General features: G+C 32.3%; 2 protein-coding genes and 1 pseudogene across 3 annotated transcripts; 1 reads left to right on the plus strand and 2 right to left on the minus strand.

Moving 5' to 3' along the window:
• Positions 1-570: 570 nt before the first annotated feature.
• On the minus strand, positions 571-1,639 carry LOC148620419 (uncharacterized; annotated as a pseudogene).
• Positions 1,640-3,681: 2,042 nt separating this feature from the next.
• Positions 3,682-11,533, minus strand: LOC148620420 (kinetochore protein Spc24-like). 2 transcript variants are annotated; one of them, XM_088581300.1, is made up of 5 exons: positions 11,453-11,533; positions 7,562-7,740; positions 6,248-6,497; positions 5,223-5,299; positions 3,682-3,980 (listed from the first exon to the last, which is right to left on the minus strand). In XM_088581300.1, exons 2-5 carry the CDS (start codon positions 7,734-7,736, stop codon positions 3,874-3,876), a joined length of 609 nt encoding a protein of 202 aa, XP_088437426.1. In that variant the 5' UTR covers positions 7,737-7,740; positions 11,453-11,533; the 3' UTR covers positions 3,682-3,873. The 2 variants fall into 2 exon arrangements, with proteins under 2 accessions (XP_088437426.1, XP_088437425.1); XM_088581299.1 differs by lacking the exon at positions 11,453-11,533 and adding an exon at positions 11,200-11,342.
• Positions 11,534-11,729: 196 nt separating this feature from the next.
• On the plus strand, positions 11,730-19,633 carry LOC148620421 (18S rRNA aminocarboxypropyltransferase-like). The gene is made up of 6 exons (XM_088581298.1): positions 11,730-11,968; positions 14,391-14,583; positions 15,052-15,245; positions 15,978-16,157; positions 17,810-17,879; positions 19,254-19,633. Exons 1-6 carry the CDS (start codon positions 11,812-11,814, stop codon positions 19,585-19,587), a joined length of 1,128 nt encoding a protein of 375 aa, XP_088437424.1. The 5' UTR covers positions 11,730-11,811; the 3' UTR covers positions 19,588-19,633.
• The last annotated feature ends 480 nt before the right edge of the window (positions 19,634-20,113 follow it).

The following is a 20,113-nucleotide window of genomic DNA, read 5'->3' on the forward strand; positions in this document are numbered from 1 at the left end:
ACATAAACTGAGGTCAGTCCAAAATGTTTTAGTAAATGAAACGAGTAAACAAAAATAAGGCAATAGGAGTTAACATTGAAAGAAGAAACGTTTATCATAACAGACCATAGTACTTGATATTATGGCAATACATATGTAAAAATACATCAACAAACTACAAATTTTATGTTAGGCAAAGTTCAAAAGAAAACAATTATTGTTTACTGTTAATATAACAGTTAACCAGGGCCAGTAGAGTTTGCAGTTGGTGCCGTTGCTTCAGCATAAGTTTTAGGCCTGCGATCAATGTCTGTTACTGGATTTCGTCGGTTTCCCCTGTCGCGATCGATCGATGCGAGCGATGAAGTCAGACGCCCCGGGTCTGCAGTAGGACGAAATGACATGATGCAACGATGACATAGTGTTTGTAACATGCATTTGGTCCTGAGTGTCTTTAACAAAAATCTTTCCGTCCACTGCCCATGTATCCTTTATGTATGTCTGACTTCTCAGCTGACGAGCCCTGTAGGCAATTGCATTTCTTGTTTTTGTGAGGTCTTCATTTATTCTAATGTACCTATGTTCCCTGCCCATGTATCCTTTATGTATGTCTGACTTCTCAGCTGACGAGCCCTGTAGGCAATTGCATTTCTTGTTTTTGTGAGGTCTTCATTTATTCTAATGTACCTATGTTCTGGTTTGTTCTTCAATTGTTTTTTTTTTTTTTACATTTAAGAATGCGCTTTTTCACTACGGGGTCTTTGAGTCTCACGATTACCTGTCTCGGTCTAGAAGTATTAGGATCATCGGGACAATACGATGAGACCTAATGATATCATCGGCTTGCAGATCGCCGTCAATAGACTGGATCAGTTCAGAAACTAGCTATGTCGTCTGTTCGGCAGTTTCCGTTCGTCCACCGTCCTAAATACCGTTTATACGCATTAAATCTCTACGTCCGTATTGTTCCAAAGCATCGATATCGTCACGTAGTTTTTCGTTTTCTTTTGTTAGTTTAATGATTTCATCTTTGTACTGGTCAATTGTAGCCTTAATTGTGTAGTCAATTTCTTCATGTAAAAATTCCTTCAGCTGAAGTGCAATTCTCACAACATCAGTTTGAGACAGCGTGCAGGAGATTGCTTGTATAGGCATACTAGTTTCTTGTTCAGGTTGGTATTGTAAGGATGAGAGACCAGCTGGTACTGGAGAGTGGCAAATAACAGTGGGATCAACGGCAATAGGCGAAGAACCGGTCTCAGTTGGAGAAGACATTATATATCTTTCACTAGATTCCTCCGGCACTGGTGGAGTTGGTTTGCTTTGTCTGCGATTTCGCTGACTAGTATCAGGGGTATCTAGTCCAACTGATTGAGTGTCATTGCTTTAGCTCATAATTATGGATTGTAAAGGGGTATGGAATGTTTACACTATTTGGATTTATGTTTACTGTTTATAGTTTACCTGACCGATGAATGGCAATGACGAGTAGAGTTTACTAATGCTCATAATATTCCTAATACACATCCAAACATAATACATAAATCAGTTCACACATTAAAATGTTCGTTTTACTTAATTGTCCAACTTATGTGAATAAATGACAGAAAATTACATTTTAGTCCAAATTTTTCTAGAGCTTAAAAAAAAACATGGCCATATCCAATTAGAGCATGCTGGGAAAAAAGTGGAAGTGTTATTGTACGAAGCATGCACTAATTTCTTTGGGCGTCCTTTACACGTTTCTTGTGTTTGTATTTGCAATATGGTTTTTAATTGTCGCTTTCACATCTAACTGAATCAAAAGTCTCGTGTATATGTTCTGTTAAAAATATGGCCAAGAATACAAAAACATACAGTGTTTTGGATTCCAAGAAAAAAAGACTCATCAGATAATCCAGCTCCGTACATGGTTAGTTAACGAAGAATGAAGAACGTGCGAAGTATGAACGAAATCCGTCATTTGCATGGTAACAGGAGTCGCGTCTACAAGGTGCTCCAAAAGTGCCATAAATTACTCTTGTATGTATAGTGGAATTAGCATAATAATGCAACAGAAACAAGTGAACATAAGATGCTAATGATGACTAATAATTGGACAACATTTGAAAGATATCAAACCATACACCAAACTGAGATGAGTTGCGTCTGGTAAGAATTATGACAGATGGACGGGGCAGATGCGCAGATAATTACTGGGAATTTCATTCGTTCCTTCGAGGCGAATTTTCAATGTCAACATCAAAAAATTGTTATACTAAGTTTTTTTTAATTCAGTTTCAAAAGGGGGGCTTGCGTCGGTATACCGGACCCGTTTAGATCCGCTATTCAATACAATTATTGAAAAAAATAAGATCAATAGAAATGAACTATTACAGATAGTTCTAATACTAGTACGTAACTTGTAAATATATTTATGTGCGGCTGATCGGATAAATTCTGTTCAATGAGTACTTACATAATTGAACCAGTAATTCGAGTAATAGCGTGGGGTTTAATGTTCATCGAAGGGAGTCAACCAGTCGGAGTTACATTCTTCTTTGGACTTACACTTATTTGTACAATTCGTTTTTTTAAATTTAGACATGATAATTTATTTCTCATTGTTTTTTTGTAGATTGTACGTTGTTAATCCACGTAGAAGTTGAGTGATTTATATTTGGCGCGGAGATATATGTTTAACGATTTAAGAAATAAAACAGATCATCGAATTCTATATATCCAGTTCCTTTTGTTAGTGTGTGTGGTAGTGATCATGAAATACGGTAGTCATTATGACATAGATACTTTATCTGTGAATAAGTTGTGAATTAAGAAATGAAAATATTTCTAGTCTACACAGATGTGAAGGTTGGTAGACTGATTTGGATGTGATATTTTATGAGAAACTTGGCCATTGTTTCTACAGAAGCAGATGACCTTTACCTGACTGGTGCACAATTCCATGCGCCCAGTTGATTGATCATTTACTTCTTTTTTATGGTATTTTGGTTATTTCAAGGTTTATGTTTGTATTGTCTATTTTCCATGCATATCCATGGATTATATCATTTACTTTCACCATTTAATTCCAAGTTCCCTTGATCTTTATATTCTGACAAGAATCACTTTGCCAGTGTGTTACTGTAAATTCTAAAAATATTGCATACATTAATTATTGCAATATTGTCATTTTAGTCAAGAAGGCAATTTTAATTTTTCAACATCTTTATTTCATTCACTTCTATTTAAATATTGGAAATAAACTTTTAAATGTTCTTACATACATGTACATGCCAAATTTAGCACCCAACAAAAGAGTTTAGTGACAAATGGAAGGGGGTCCAAGAACACTCTCTCCTTAATTTCTTGGGCAAAGCCACCCCCTTATGAATGTCTGGGTCTGCCTAGTGCATAAAAAGAAGATAAAGTGATACCACACCATATTAATATGACATGTCATACCCTGCACTGTAATGGTGAAAAATTGGGATGGCTACATGTTCAAAAACTACTAAGGATTTTGCTGAAAACTTAATATATATTTTTTAGTATATAGTAAACAAAGTGAAAGTTTTTTTGAAAAAAAACTATTGATCAGTTCTCAAGTTATTATCTGGAAACTGCTGGGAGAAGGACAGACTGACAAGCAATTTATCAGAGAGCATCACATAATACTTTGCAACTTCATGTGGCAGGGTATAAAAAACTATAAAGCTGAGAACAGCTCTTTCATGTTTTATTTATTGAATTATATCTGCCAATGACATCTTGTCTACATAAAATTCATTATAAACTTATTTTTAAAAGATGATCCTTAAAACCTGTCTTTCATCCAACTTTCACTTCCAGTTAATTTCCTAAAATATATTAAGATATATAAAAATGTTAATTAAAATCATCAAACTTTTCTGTTCACCAGTCTTCTTCTAACATATCCCATAGTGAGTTCACAAGGTCATATTTCGACATCTTTGACTTGTCCAATGAGATTGGTGAAACATCTTCCTGTCCACAAATATCTGAAGACATCATTAAAGAAGAATAATTATAGTGGAATTAGGTTATGCCAAAATCAATACCCAGTCAGATGAAAATACTTTAAATAAGGGGTGGCTTAAATGTTGTTTTAATAAAGGTAAACTTACACCCACGTAAATTTACCCTTAGATATTATGAGTACTGTTAAAATTTTAAATGTAAAATAGGTCTATTTGTAGATCGTTCAAATTTGTGTAAGTCTTGGGCTGATCGTGGTAAGCCTGGTTGAATTTGTGTAAGTCTTGGGCTGACCATGGTAAGCCTGGTTGAATTTGTGTAAGTTATGGGATGATCGAACTAAGTCTGGTTGTATTAGTGCAAGTCTTGGACTGATCCTAGTAAGTCTGGTTGAATTTGTGTAAGTCCAGGGATGATCGTGGTAAGTCAGGTTACATTTTGATCTGTAAAATCAATATAAACTTATAAAGTTACAGACAAGTCCTCTATACAGTTTTTAATTAACCTTTACTGAAAAATCACAACTAAATGTTAATTGTGCAACATCGTGTTTTGTCTATAAGTGTACAATATGTATAGAACAAAGATAACTTGATCAGTGACTGCATACATACACATAATCATACCAATGTTTATTAAACATAAGAATTCATATGTTACAATTTTTCCTGAGTATTACATTTTAAAACTAAAGAACTTATCTGTTACACTAAAACATACAAATGACAAAAGTGGAAAAAGTTTACATTTTAAAGGCATACTTGGTAACCTTAGGAACGGTATTTGTGAAAGATTTTTTGCCATTTAACACTCTCTCATGTGGGAGATCTTTATGTAAAAGAAATTTGTTTATTTAAATATTCAATTTTTAAGCATTTTTCACAGTAGAAATTTTAACAAAAAATCTCTAACAAATATTACCTTTACATTTGTTGAAGTCCCTCCCTAATGTGGAAGGGTTAACAGGTACAGTATTCTTAAGGTCAGAGGTCAAGGTGGGGTGAATGTCTTTCTTGTATATACATGCAAAAAACCATGGGCCTAGGTGGAAAGTTACAGATCAGACACTTTTGCATGCAGGAGAAATATTTGCACTTAACAGACATTGACAAAATTAGAGGTAGGTATGCAGAATAAAAAAATAATAATTGTAGAATTCGGATTTAAAAAGTGAAATTTTACTTAAAAGATGAAGAGAATCTGGTTTGACATCAAATGAGTTTCCATTTATGAAGGGGAAAAAAGTTACAAAATCAAAAGGATACATCCTTTCAGCTCATTCGGTGGTGCTTTTGTCTCCAGGTGTAAGTTGGTCATCATTTTGTATAGTCGGACATCATGTCTGAAATAATGACAAAACACCCAATTAATCAAGTTAGAAGTGATAGGTTTGCTGGGAGGTAGACCTAGGGTAAGGGACATAACTCTTGAAATCAGTGATATGTTTGTATCATAATTGATTCCACAAAGCCTATCAAGCTTTCATATGAAGCAGAATTAAATCAGTGCAAGTTACATGTACTTTGATGCTTACATCAGAATGATGTAAAATGCTGAATACAAACGTTCCACTGATTTGTAAGAGTTGTGTCCCTTACCCAAGGTCTACTTCCTTAAAGTTAAACAGCTTTTTCCCACTTAAGGTAGCCTAGCTTGTAAAGGGGTTTTATTCCAAGTTTGGTGTTACTGTTTATTCTGTGCATAACGCTAGAGAATTAATCCTTGTGAACACAAACTAGTTGTCATCATTTTGACCTCTAATGTCATTTGCAAATATAAGTTAAAACTTCACTTAATTGTTTTGTATTGCCCTTGCTGTGATGCCTTGAGCAAAAAAATAAAACTCAATTTTAAGCAAAGATAATTGAAAAATATTCTTTAATTACAATGATTCACTAACATATTTGCCTGCAGTGTAACAAAACAAAACATTTATCACTTTTGATATTGATATTATTAATTAAAGCAGAGCATAAAATCTACATTGCAGATCAGAATTTATTTTAGCTTACAATATAGGGAGCAGGTGTAATAAAATGTATACATGTAGCCTCGATAACTGAATCCATAAAAGTACATTTACATTCAAATATATACTTTGTACATGTAGATGGTCCACTCATGATTTTTTTTCCAATGTCTATACAGACCTGGTCTTTAAATTGACCTTTAAAGATTCATGTTGCATGCTTTGTTTGGATTTTCAGTCTGGTCCAGCCTCTTATTCTAAATCTGATCCATACCCTGCCCATCCCCACCCCTTAAATAAGCCAATTGGTTTCCCCCTTACTTTGCTCGGGGTATAGAAATTTTCCTCTGCATATCCTCTTCTAGATTCTCTGCCTCTTTCTTCTGAACTTCACGCTGACATTCTTCCAAATTTTGTTGTAACCTTTCACATTCCAGAGACATTACAGACATTTCTTCTTTTCTTTGGGAAATTATTTGTTCTAGATTTTGACCTTCTTGGTTGACTTGTTCTAGGGCAACTTCTGTCTCTTTAAACTTACTGTTTTCATCTGCTTCCATTTCAGTCATGACTGTAATGAAAAGGCAAAAGAATTTAGATATAAAAAATGCATGTACATGTATATTTTTTTAGAATTTACTCCAGAAAAAAAAACATTTTTGATACATGTACCAGTACTTTCCAATAAAATTACATGTAGCTGCTGTGGTACATGTACATGTACTTACATACATGTATCAATGACTGATTATTCACTTATCTATAATGGATGCCAATTTCTAGTGACCATTGATTAGTCATAATTTTTCATTTTAAACAAATCAAATTTATAATCTGTACTTTAAACTAGAACAAATAATTCTGTAAAATTGATAAATTAAGCAAGAGTTATGTAATATAAAAAGCAAGTCGCCAGTTTTTTTTAGGGACTTACATGTATGACTGATGACCGATGACGTATTGCAAATGCATTTGCAACAGTTCGTTCAGGTTTTTATATGAATAAATAAAGACAGAACATGACATTCCTTTTACATGTAGTTGCTCTCTCTTTTTTTTTAATCAAGCCCCTCTATCATAATATTCTGGATGCAATGCTGGTATTTTGTTTTGTATACATGTACATGTTTAGCCTCATATACATGTACTACAGTGAAGCAAAATGACAAAGTGCATTGATTGATTGATGTTTACATCCTATGACAGATATTTCATGCATTTCAGGAAAAGAATGTTTAATCAAACAGACCCTCCTTTGTACTAGTCAAACACACTAAGCTGAATTTTTATTGTACTGCAATAAAGCTCACAGAGGCACTGACCCACAGGTACACTGTAGACACATCATTCCACTCGGACACTTTATTCTGACTCTGAGCAAACCAGTCATCACTCTATCTCCTGTTTACTTAAGGCTTAACCGAGAAGCAGTTATTTTAAAGGCTTGGTGTGACATGGCCGGGGATTGAACCACATGCCAGCAGTTACAATTCTGATAAAATATACATGTAATAAGAGGGAATTGTCTACCAGTCAACATGGATTTGACTTCTGCTCAACAGCTAACACCTAAATTTTCCTGTATTTGTCCCTAACATTTTTTTGTACATACATTTGCAGTCTGTATTACCATACCTTGTAAGTTTTGTTTACACTGTTCATTAAACAGTTCTCTGATGGTGTAAATTTTCTGCCATTCTTTGATAATGTTATCTAATAATGATTTGTCTGACTTATCATTGGCCATGACCAGTATCAACTCTTCCGCTACATTCATTACATTATCTGGTCTTTCTGTTTGGTCGTCCATCTTTCTGTATAAACAAAAACAAGTCTTTTGATAGAATATTCTTGAGAATTTTACAAATGACTCAGTTTTTTTCCCAGGCCAGTGTAGCTCTGCACTTTGCAGCATGATGATTCTTAGCACTGTGTTGTCAGAAATTAATGTTAGTTATAATGCACTATGGGCACTGTGCTATAATTTTGGAGGAAGACCGAAAGAGCTGTGCTAAATGTGTACCAGTAAGCACTGTGCTATTAAAAATTATGGGGAGAACACTGAAAGCATTTGCATATACAATATATGTTTTGTATTCATACAGTCGCAGATCCAGAAATTCCTAAAAAGGGGACTGCTTCAGGGACTTTCAACATGTACATTATCGACAAAAGACAGCATAAGGAAGCATGAGGCAGTACTGGGCCCTCTTTGATCTGAATTAATACATATGTTGTAGAGGCTTACACATACATTTATTGGAAATTTTACCACTACTCATTATTTTAATGCTTATTAAAAAACATCATGGTTCATAAAATTCCTTACAGTAAGTCATTTACATTTGTATTTATACCAATCAAATAAATATGAGAAAGACATGTAAAATATAAAGTTGATGTTTAAAGGAGATTTCAAAATAAAGATCATATGACCTTAAGGCTTTGCTAATGAGGGACAGAGCTATTTAAACTAAAAAATGACAACTTTGTGGATTTATACATGTTTTTATTATACATGTACTTCATGTCAACTGGCTTTTAATTGGTTTAATACAAGGGCAATATTCTGCTTTATCACATGTCTCAGACGGTGATAGTTTTTTTTGTCTATTACCCTCTCGTGAAAAAAGCTTAATTCACTCCTGTAAATACATGTATTGGGTACCAGTTCAATCTTAGTCAGTTTTGTGTTTGAAGGAATCAATATGTACAACTTCCATACAAATAACTGAAATAATACCAATCAATTAAATGACAGTCAGCAGACGTACATGTACATGTATATATTTTTGTAGTTATGATGCCAACTCTACTATGTACATGTATCTGCATCCAAACTTTTCAAATTGTATAGTCAAATTAAAAAGTGAAAGTGTTAAAATGAGAATTCATGTCGTTAAATTTCCATGCACTGAATTCTTGACCTTTCTTGTTGTTAATTCTGCCTCGTACAGACCTACACTGCAGGGTTCTTCCGAATTTTTGCTGGAACCGGCCATAAACAGCTAAAATGTTTGAACAGGTTAAAACTTAATAATGTTGCATAGAACATGTTGTAAAGAAAAACTCAGTTTGAATAGGCCAAAAGTGTGCTTGAACCATGCAATTTGGCCATCAGTTGCTTCTTAGGGAAAACCAAGTACAGTAACAGTTCTATTAAATAACTACAGTATTAACAAGAAAACTTAAAACAAAAAAATACATCTTATTGACATTTCTGTTTGAGAGCGGGGAAAAGGTCCATCAAAAACAAGGGTGTGACATGTACAGTTTCAAATGAATGCAAAGTTGATAGAAAATAAAACAATAATAATTAAGAAAATAAAAAGGAACCATAAACATAAAATTTTTTGGGCTTAAATTAAAAAGGAATTACAATGAAACATTCAGTACATTGTATAATAAAATAAATAACATATAGCTTTGAAGGTGATAGAGTTCATTATCCCTTGAAAATACATTTCATGGGGTAAGATTTTGTCAGGTCAACAAACTGCTCTATCACCCTCTTAGCTACATGTATGTACATGCATATGTTAAGTTATATAGTACATGTACGAACTTGTAGCTATGGGTAATGTCTTAACTAAATGGGATATGTAAGACTTCTCCTGCATTAACTCTGTGCCTACTATCCTACATTTTAAATTTTCAAACAATCACTTCCAAATTACATATCTCATTTCTAATACAAAAAATACGAAAATTATAATTCAACTTTTAGACAGGTAAACTGATAGTTATCAAGCCTTCCCCCTCCTAGATTTAGAAGTGTGCAGATGTATGGGAAAGCAAATTACTCAGATATTTGGAAATTTCTTACCTCACAACCAGAAATTACATTGAAGTGGAATATGGAGGGGATAAATGTATAAATACAATGTACATGTACATTGTACATGTTAAAATGTATACCTGCAAATGTACTACAGTACACATACATTTTTGTGTTTAGTGACCATGCAAATAGGAATAATTATATTACTTTGTATTTAAAAATATAAATGAACATAAAGTTTTAATTTAATCAGGTACATTATGTATATGTACATGTACCATGTTACATATTTACATGTACATATGTACATACATTTGTACATATACATGTTGTAGTTAGGGTTAAGATAATCCTAACCATTACTCTATATTGAGATCAAGGTGTGCCCCTGGAAGCATACAAATGTAGGTGTTTTTAACAATGTCATAGTTATGTTTATGTAACTTCTCAGTTCATCTCCTTAGTTTAATTTGTTGCACATGTATGAATATTATATGTAACAAATAACATGTCAACGAACCTAATCAGTTAATTTCTGTCTATTAATGTGTTCTTTCTTATGTTATGAATGACTATTAGTAATTGCTCTGTCTGCAAAGGAACCTTAATTGGTAAATAAACCTTTTATTTTGTACACACAAAATAACATATTGCAATGTATTCAATCCTAGCCGGTGCTAGTTAAAATGGCACTTGGTTAAAATGGCACCTAATATAGTCACACACACATATTTAGTCATAAATATTACCAATAAAATATTTTTACTATTTATTTATTTTATTTATTATTTATTTTGAGAAACTGATTTCATTAAGAAAATGAAATACTACTCAAGTTTTGATCGCAAATTCATTCAGTAAATCAGTTTGGGAATTGGATTATGGTTTAATGACTTTGCTAATTACCTATAATTTATGGCTTTGTGTATTTAATAGGTGATACAGGTATTATTATAATTATTTAATTAGATTATTTCACTACGTCAATTACCGTCTTGATATCCTGATATCCACATTTCTTCTGTAAAATGTATAAGTTTTATAAGATTATTTACAAAGTAACAAATGTGATATTTACTTCTGTATTTTAATCCAGTTTTTATATGTGGTTATGTTTTTTGTTTTTGTTTTTATTTTGGTATTTCATTTAATTTCACAAAGTACTTTCATTGTCTTATGTATTTTTCCATTTTTTATAAATAATTCAATGAAAATAATATAATATGTGAAGGACAAAATGAAGTTTATTCAGGTGAAATTACAAAACATTTTTTATCACAATTTATGTATGATATGTCTTATAAATATAAATAACCTCAACAAAATACCAGGAAGAATATGAAATATATCAGAGGCTTTATTTTTATATTATTGAATGATTAAACATACATTTATGATGGGTGCCATTTTAACTACATGTATATACAGTCTTACAGATGCCATTTTGACCAAGTGCCATATTACTAGGTGACATTATGATTAGAGTTGCTACCTGAGCCCCATCTAGCTGCGAAATCGTAGCCCTTGATCTTTTTTTTTTTGTTTTATTTTGATCTTACGTTAAAAAAAAATACAAAAAATAGTTAGAGCTACGTTTCGCAGCTAAGCCTCAGCCTGATTGTGGCCCTGAAGTGTAAAATCGATCAGAAATAATGTTCGTGTAACCATTATTCATAAATATCAGATGAATCCGTGACAATTAAGTTAAACCTGACGATCTAATTAGACCGAAAATACAAAATTACCAGTATGGTACGGTAGCAATCTGTTTGAAAGCTTTGTTTATGTTTTTTTTCAAACTTCCCGCTAACCTCGGAAAATATAAGAAGTAGAACCAACTACGGATCCTGATTCCAAATAAGATATTTTCTATTACTGCGATGTGTATTGGTTATATATATTTTTTTGGTCATCTAAGGTATAAAAAATAATTTATTGTTGACACATTCTTCAATTAAAAGTAGAAAATGTCTTTCATTTAAACTTCGAACAACAACATCAAGTACTAGAAATGAACACTTCACGATGAATGTCACGTGACTTTCAAAATGGCAGCCTCCACGAAATTGTAATAATCTGAAGGCCCGAAATAAAAAATTGAAAAATGGGCAAATCAAATAGAAGTCATGGTCATAAAACGAAGGTGGACAATAGTAAAAGAGACAAACGAAAAAATAGACTATCCAAAACCTCCGAATACGAAGATTCAAGTGATGGTTATGCATGCGGACTGTCGAGTTCTTTCATACAAGATGAACTAGGTTAATTTTCCTTGTTTTACTCTGTAGTATTTTGAAGTAAATTATGTTGAAGATAAAAGTTGACTCTCAGGTCAAAAGAGATTCTTGTGATGCGTGGAAACATAGTGTAATATTAAGTCCCTGGGTGATGTCTGATGGCTAGGCAAAACTAAAAAGGCAGTCACAAGTAAGAACTAGAATTAGTACACTACACTCAGCGACTTGTGTTTCTCGAACACTCAAGTTGGTGTTTTAAATCCATGTTAGTCGGTGAAACATGGTGCCAGTTGGATTTTTCACGGTGAAATATTAGTGTTACACCCACCCAGCTGGGACATCGTATATTCCAGTTGTTAATTGTGTACAGAGAAACACCAACCTGGGTGAAAAATCACCCAGCTCGGTGAAGTTAATCTCATTGATCTTCACCGACAATATGGACGTTAGTACCCGATCTCCTAGGTCACTGACCTCCAAAATTCATTTGGACCTCAGAAAATCACTACAAGGGAGTTTGGGGGACATGTGAAATTTCTTAATCCATTTGTCAAAATTAATACTAGTTGATGATTAAGGGCTTCTACTTTACAATTCTCATGTACATATTATCTTGGAACCTGTAATTAGTTTCTTTTATTTCTAGAAAATTTGTTCAATTATTAAAACTATCAGAAACCAAAAGGGTCACCAGACTGTTTTTTACAAGTCCGTCACTCAAATCAAATTACAAAAATCAATACTTTTAAAGTGTTTTATTTATATTTATGAATACATGTAGTAAATATCAATTTACAAGTACAAAATTAAAATATCAAAAAATTGCATTATTACTTGATAAAAATACGAAGTAATATTTCTACATGATGTCTCCCTCTTGTTGGATGTAGCTGTAAGTAAAAAAACAACACATCAACAAATGACAAACATGTACAAAATATAAAAAAAGAGATGATGCCAAATTTTTAATGACATGACTAATTTTTTTTATCTTAACTGGAGTGCTTCGAATTACCTGAAAAACAAAAGCAATATACGTTGTATCTTAAAACAAATTCCCTGTTATGCCTCATCAAATTTTACGACTATTGCAATACACAAACGGTCAGTGTTGGCTACGTGGAATCTGTGTGGTAAACGCTCAAAATGTCAGGTTTACTCAGGTCAGATTTGAGGGGTAGAGACACAAATGTCTCTGAGTGTAGTGTATGCTTCAAAACTTACTTAAAACTAGATATACATGTAAATGTATGTGACATGGAAACCTGAAATGCTCTAGAAGAAAAATAAGTTCTTACCCACTCATTTTGGATCCAAATCGTTAGTGAATCAGGAATTGTTAAATTGGACATGCATGTGTATTCACCAAATTTACTTGTACCTTCATATTTAAGTGATTTTCCAGCCCTTATTTTGGGATCTAAATTTTGGCCCCATTCTCAAAGAGAAACCTGCTCCAAAATTCCCAATGTTGACTTACTAGTCATAGTTAAAACATTGTCTCAAGTTCTACTGGTTATCAGATCATTTGGGGTTTTACTCACCCGATATTGCAATCTATCTTATCTAATGTTACACTTGAATGAAACATTGGTATGCATGTGTTATTACACTATTTGAAGTGTCTTGTTACCAAAAATAAGTGTGGCTCTTGGGTGAATGCATTTATATTTGGAAAAGGTCATTGTTCCTTTCTTCATATAAATTGTACTAGCCCTTAACCTGCAGCTTCATCATTCATGTACTTCCTACACACGTACAGTGTACCGAGATTGACACTTAATTTAAAAAAATACTTTATAGGTACAAATGTACGTTTGTACAGGTACAACGTGTACTATGAAAAAAATCCTTGCTCTCATGGATGTACATTATGTATATGTACAAAAGTACATATATATTGTTTCGCAAAGCCACAATTTTCATGCTATCTTATAATTGCATGGGCCCTGGTTCCCTTCAACAAAACAGTAGAAATCACTGTATTTGTTTTAATACAAAAAAAAATGTATGCTCACCGCTCAGCCTCTAAAACTTTTAAATTGCCCTGTAAAAATCATTTAATGTGATCAGAAAAAAAAATTGTACATTTGCAACCTATTGTATTTACAGCAAACTCTTCTGCCAGCACTGAACAGACATTTACATGTAAAAATGTACATATATTTATATGAACATAAAAATTATTGATTTTGGCTGCGTTTTGATACATTTTTTTTAAATATCAAAATGTTTATGACCTTTAACGTGATGTTCTAATATTTTGAATTCTGCTTATTTAATTTCAAATTGGTTCTTACACTCCCCTATAATTTATACACAAATCAAATAATCTTCTCCAATACACTCTGATTTACTGTTGAAGTTTACATAAAATTCCACTTTGTAAACAATGGTAAACTTACAATTTGAAAGGTACATTTACATTTGACATATAATTTTGCAGAACCTGCTGAAGTAGAAACTGAGAAATTTCCATGTCCTTTGGCAATGTGGGATTTTGAACAATGTGATCCAAAGAAATGTTCTGGAAGGAAATTGAGCAGATTTGGTTTGGTAAAAACACTGAAATTACAACAAAAATTTGGTGGTTTGATACTCAGTCCAATGGGAACAAAGTGTGTCTCTCCAGAAGACAGGTAATTAAATGTACATGTGTAAAATGTTTGTCTCTCCAGAAGACAGGTAATTACATGTACATGTGTAAAATGTGCTTATAGGGTTTTATGAAACATTGTGTCCCTCCACATGACTGTTAATTCTTTCTGCCCCCTCCTCTGATTTTTTTGGGGGAGGGGGGGAGTTCCTTTGATTGAAAATTCATTTGTAATTTGGTGAAAATTTAAAAAAAAAATATTTTAAAAAGAAAATTAAAACATCAGTGAACATTTATCTTTCTTCCAAGTAAGTACAATTACTTTTAAAAAGGTTATCTAAATTAGCGGAAATATAGAATGGTCGGCAAGGAATTGTTGCTCACTAATAAGACAGAAAATGTTTTGTTGATTTTCACTTAATTGTACATTTGTATGTTAATTCAATTGAAAGTAGTAAATGTAATCCCATTCATTTCTATTTTTTTAGTGCATCAATCTCTTTATTTTCAGGAATATCATAACACAGCATGGACTAGCTGTTGTAGACTGCTCATGGAATAAGCTAGAAGAAACACCATTTTCCAGGATGAGGGGAGGCTACCCCAGACTCCTTCCATACCTTGTAGCTACTAACCCTATCAACTATGGCCGTCCCTGTAAACTCTCCTGTGTGGAGGCTTATGCTGCAGCTTTCTATTTGACAGGTTTGGTTTATTCATACACCTTCAAAATCTATTTTAGTTTCTTAACCGTCCCCTCCCCCAATAATTCTAAAGAGAATTTCACATCCAATTTACTGTCTTCTGTAATCTCTAATAAATTTCTATATGAATTTCAATGTCAATTTAAAACAACGATTTTTTTGAATGAGGTTGAATTGGACTATCTACATGTACACTGTTAGTAGCACTCCAGCAAAGAATCCAGCAAAATGTGAAACATGGTTAGAAATCCGTAATATTTTGTTGAAAAAGACAAACATGTATCATACAATAGTTTAAGTAGCACTCCAGATAAGAATTCATGCAAAAATGTGATGCATGGTTGGAAAGCCTACATATTTTTATTTTTTGATATTTTGTTAAAAGTATTATAGTAAACAAAAAGTAAAATGTGGTTTTTCATATAACCATTGGTCCTAGGAGATATAAATTATAAAGAATGTATTGTAGAATTCAAAATTAATTGAGAAAACTTAGTAATTTTCAATGTGAAATATCTCCTTAAAGACAATACAGATTAGAATTAATGATAAAACATTTCATCATATAAAGCAACATAATAACAAAAATAAAAATGTGTAAGTCTTTTTTGGGGATGTATCACGTTTTACAGAATCTGGTTAAGACAGGTTACTGGTTTATCCAGGGTTTTGTTAAGACTGGTTTCACTGTTCAACTAATGGTGCTTTTACAAAAGACACAATCTTTTTCCAGGGTATAAAGACCTTGGCAGCAGATTATTGGACAGGTTTAAGTGGGGACATACTTTTTATGAAGTCAATGATGAACTTCTACAAAAATATGCAGCCTGTAAAAACAGTGCTGAGGTTGTAGCTGTCCAAGATGCCTACCTAAAACAAATTACAGAAGAGAGCAGAGCTGGGAAAGATGAAGGTACTGTAGAATATAAAACCAATATTTAAAAATATTTCAACTCATTTTTACTTTTTTGTGTTTAATATTCATGTAGTTTCTTCTGTTCCATCAAACAGGAATAACATATTCCTACAAACTTTTGAAGCGATAACACTTATATTATAAGTTACTTACATATATCTTCATATCCATAAATATTGAGATTTTGTACACCTTCAGCACCTTACCTTCAATGCATCAGTTCCTACTTTGGTACTTCAGATGTAAGAAATCTCCATACCTACAGATTTGCACATAAGTATCGCATTTATCCCCATATTCACCATTTTCATCCTCATTATCAGGTTGAAAGAGTCCTTTCTTTTGAATTTTAAAATTCTGACTTTATCAAATATTTCAAGCGTTTTTCGAATACTCAACAGTCAACAAAAGACATAAATCTTTTAATTTATTTAAATTGAACATTGTGTTATCGCTAAATAGCTGTGACTTTCCGCAGGGAAATGGTATAGAACCACTTGGGTATATGGTCAAGTAACACACAGGTATATGTTTGCTTGTAGCCAAAGTCCAAGTCAGAGAAATTTACTACTTCAAGAATAATATACCGTATAACTGGTTATTTTCAATATGATTTGATTTCTGCTATATTCAGTCAGTGTTGCAATGCAAAAATTAAAACACGAAATATCTATGAAGATAAAATAGAGATTATCATCTTTGCCTTATTCATTGAAATTTTTGTCTGCTGTGAAAATAACATAAAACAAAAAAAAACCACTGATACAGTACATAATTTGGGGTTTTCACAGGAGATATGGGGTCATATTCCCTGTCAGTGTTCTATATTTCCTGAGCCATAGGCGAAGGGTATATTGAATGATGAATGAGAATATTAGACTTGTATCCTCTGTGAAGATATCAAATAACATTAACTGTTGTATATCCCATGTTAAACTGTTCAAATCATATTGCAGGATTACTTGGCATATTTCACTCTCATAGAGTATTGTCTTATTTCCTCTGTCAGTGTTCTGTATTTCCTAACAAACTGAAACAAGTTATTTTTATCAAATTTATTTAAGTTGTTTTCTTCCGTTACAAATCGGTTGGCGTCATCAGCCATTTGTGATGTTAAATAAAATAATGTATGAAAACAAGGTTTTTTTTATCAATTTCACACATTCCAATAAGCTGCCAACTCATAATACACCCAGAAAGGGATGATTCTAATACTTATATTTCGGTGTCCAGTGGATCACAGAGTTTTACAGAGTCCCATCCTAAAATCCTCCAAGTGATTTCACATATCTGGAAGTATTTTATTGTCTTTTTGGGAGTATTTCAGAGTCACTCCCAAGTATTTGAATTTTACTTATATTGAAAAGGCAGTTATAAAAATGGGACAAACAAATATTTTTTAACTTACCAGTTCTATACACAATTTGCAGGGATATAGAATTTGTTTCTTACTGATGTCTATGAAAGATTTCTGCCACATAACTCAAGTTTCCCTGGATGGCAAATTCTTGATATAAAGAAGACATCTGCAATGTACTAGTACACAAGTTTTTGGTTGTTTATCAAATGTCAAGCTCATCATTACAAAATTTCCTTTTTGTTTTGCTTTATCAAAAGTTACACATATTTCCTTTATATCTTTTTTGTAGATCTTTTAGATATAGATATGAGTCTTGATGGCTATAATCCAAACAGAATGCAATGGCCACCTTCTGAAAGGTAAAATATTTGTTACCTTGCATTTGGCTATTTATAAGCAATTCAGTGGGTGATCCTGGAAAAACGGAGGTCGCTTACCCTACTGGTGCACATGGCCCATGCTTCCAGTTTTACTTCCATTTACTTTTGTTACTTTGTATGTACTATTTTGGTTATTTTATGTTCTTTGTTGTGTGTGTCTGTTTTCCATGGCTGGTCTTTGTCTTTTGATTACATTCTTTTGATTTCTGCTAGAATCTTGGTTCTTTTGATTACTCTTACAGTGTTGTAGAGTTGCAACAATCGATCATTGCTTTGGTTAATCAAAAACTTTTCTTTTACTTACTGGAAGCATGTACTGTAATTGTGCTTTTTTTAAAGTTGCATTTTTTTGTGAATTCTGTCAATAGGATATATTCAATAAAAGTAGTATTAGCAGTTTCAAAACATTTATTATTTATCTAAAAATCAGGCAAAATGTGCATGAAGACAAAGATAATCACAGAGATTTTATTGCGTTATCCAAGTATTTATTCCTCATAACCTTCAGAAATAACCATCATAGTGTTTGTAGAGATTGTCTTTTTAAGATATTGATAGGTCAAATTTAGCTGAAATGCAGTATGGAAAAATATCATGAAAAATTTCCTACATTTTCCCCCTATATACATGTAGGCAGTAAAAACTATCTACATCACAGATGCTTCATGATTAATTTAAATATATTTCGGTTGTTTCTTTTAGATGTATTGAATATATTTGAGGCAAAAAAAAAAACAAATTCAGAAAAAAATATCTGCCACAGAAGTGTCATGAGTTAGTTTTGTGGTTTTTTTTTTTAAATGCTTTAATATTTGTCAAACGTGAAATAAGTGAAAATTAGCAGTGGTAGCTTGTGGAATTACTACGTTAACAGAACTGACACTGATTCCAACAATTGATTGACAGTAGCATTGAGTTTCTAATATCAAAAAACTGTTTTTAAATATTAGAAATTAATTTTCTTATTAGAAAATGGATTTGTTGTATTCAGTTACAATTTTTTAATATTAGAAAATCATTTTGTAATATTAAAAAATGTGACTGATTTTGCAATATTGCAAAGTGATTTTCTAATATTACAAATTCAATTTGTAATATTACAAAATGTGTAATATTTTATAATATTTCTAAATTAGGAATTTGTAATATTAGAAAATGAATTTTTAATATTACAAATTTAATTTGTAATATTAAAAAATCTTTTCTAATATTAAAAAAACTATTTTGTAATATCAAAAATTCATTTTCTATTATTACAAAATATTGATTTTTGTCCACTTTGGCTTGCCATACATGTTAGTTATATTCCTGTTTTTTTCCTTATTTGAAAAAAATTTTTTCTTCCTTTTGCAGTTCTGATGAAAGTGATGAAGAATCTGAACATGAAAATCAAAGAAGTGCTGATGATGGATGCCACTCTGATAAATGTGAAGTCAGTGATGTAGAAGACAATGAAAGTGAAAGTAGAACTGAAGTTAAAAATAACAAATGTGTCGAAAATGAAACTAAGGACAAATGCTTCAATGAGACTGAATCTGAACACAGACCTGAAAAAGTAGACTTTCATGCTGGGAATGGAAATTTTAGCCAGAAAACTGATAGTTGTGAAGTTAAGGGTGACAAAACTGTTGATGTAGGATTAGACAAATTAACTTTAGAAGATGGTTCTAAATTGAAAGAGCAATAGCTCAGAGTAATTTTAAGTCAATAAATATTTGAGAAAAGCTTTTAAATTTGCTGTTGCTTATTGTCATGGATTGTGACCAGATTCACAAGTACCAATTTTCGTGGTTTAAAAAAAAATTATTAGTATTACATAGTTTAGAAATCAATGTTATGGGTTCTATTTTTCACGCTTTTCAGTCCCAAGTGAAATACTGAAAATTAGTACATTTGTACATACCAAAAATTACAGTATGCCAAATACAAGAAAGGCAGCTTCTTGGTAATACTGGAACTGAGGTCTCACTAACCACTTCCGGGTCAAATGGCCATCCCCCTATGTAGTACCAAAAACACACTGAACCTAGACATATGCATTGTAAGTGCATTATTTGTGTGTATTATGATTAAAAGTAGTCAAAATAAAGCTGAGAATGTGTACTTTAAAATCATATATGTAATTAACTACAAAAGTGTATGAATATTGTTTACATGTGTGAGTAATATGCCTCCATGCTGTCAGTTAGCAGAACAGGTAAAAATGTGGATTT

This window comes from Perna viridis, chromosome 4 (assembly GCF_037379345.1).
Source record: "Perna viridis isolate PV_CMFRI_1.1 ecotype Kerala chromosome 4, ASM3737934v1, whole genome shotgun sequence".
Classification (NCBI taxonomy): Eukaryota; Metazoa; Mollusca; class Bivalvia; order Mytilida; family Mytilidae; genus Perna; species Perna viridis.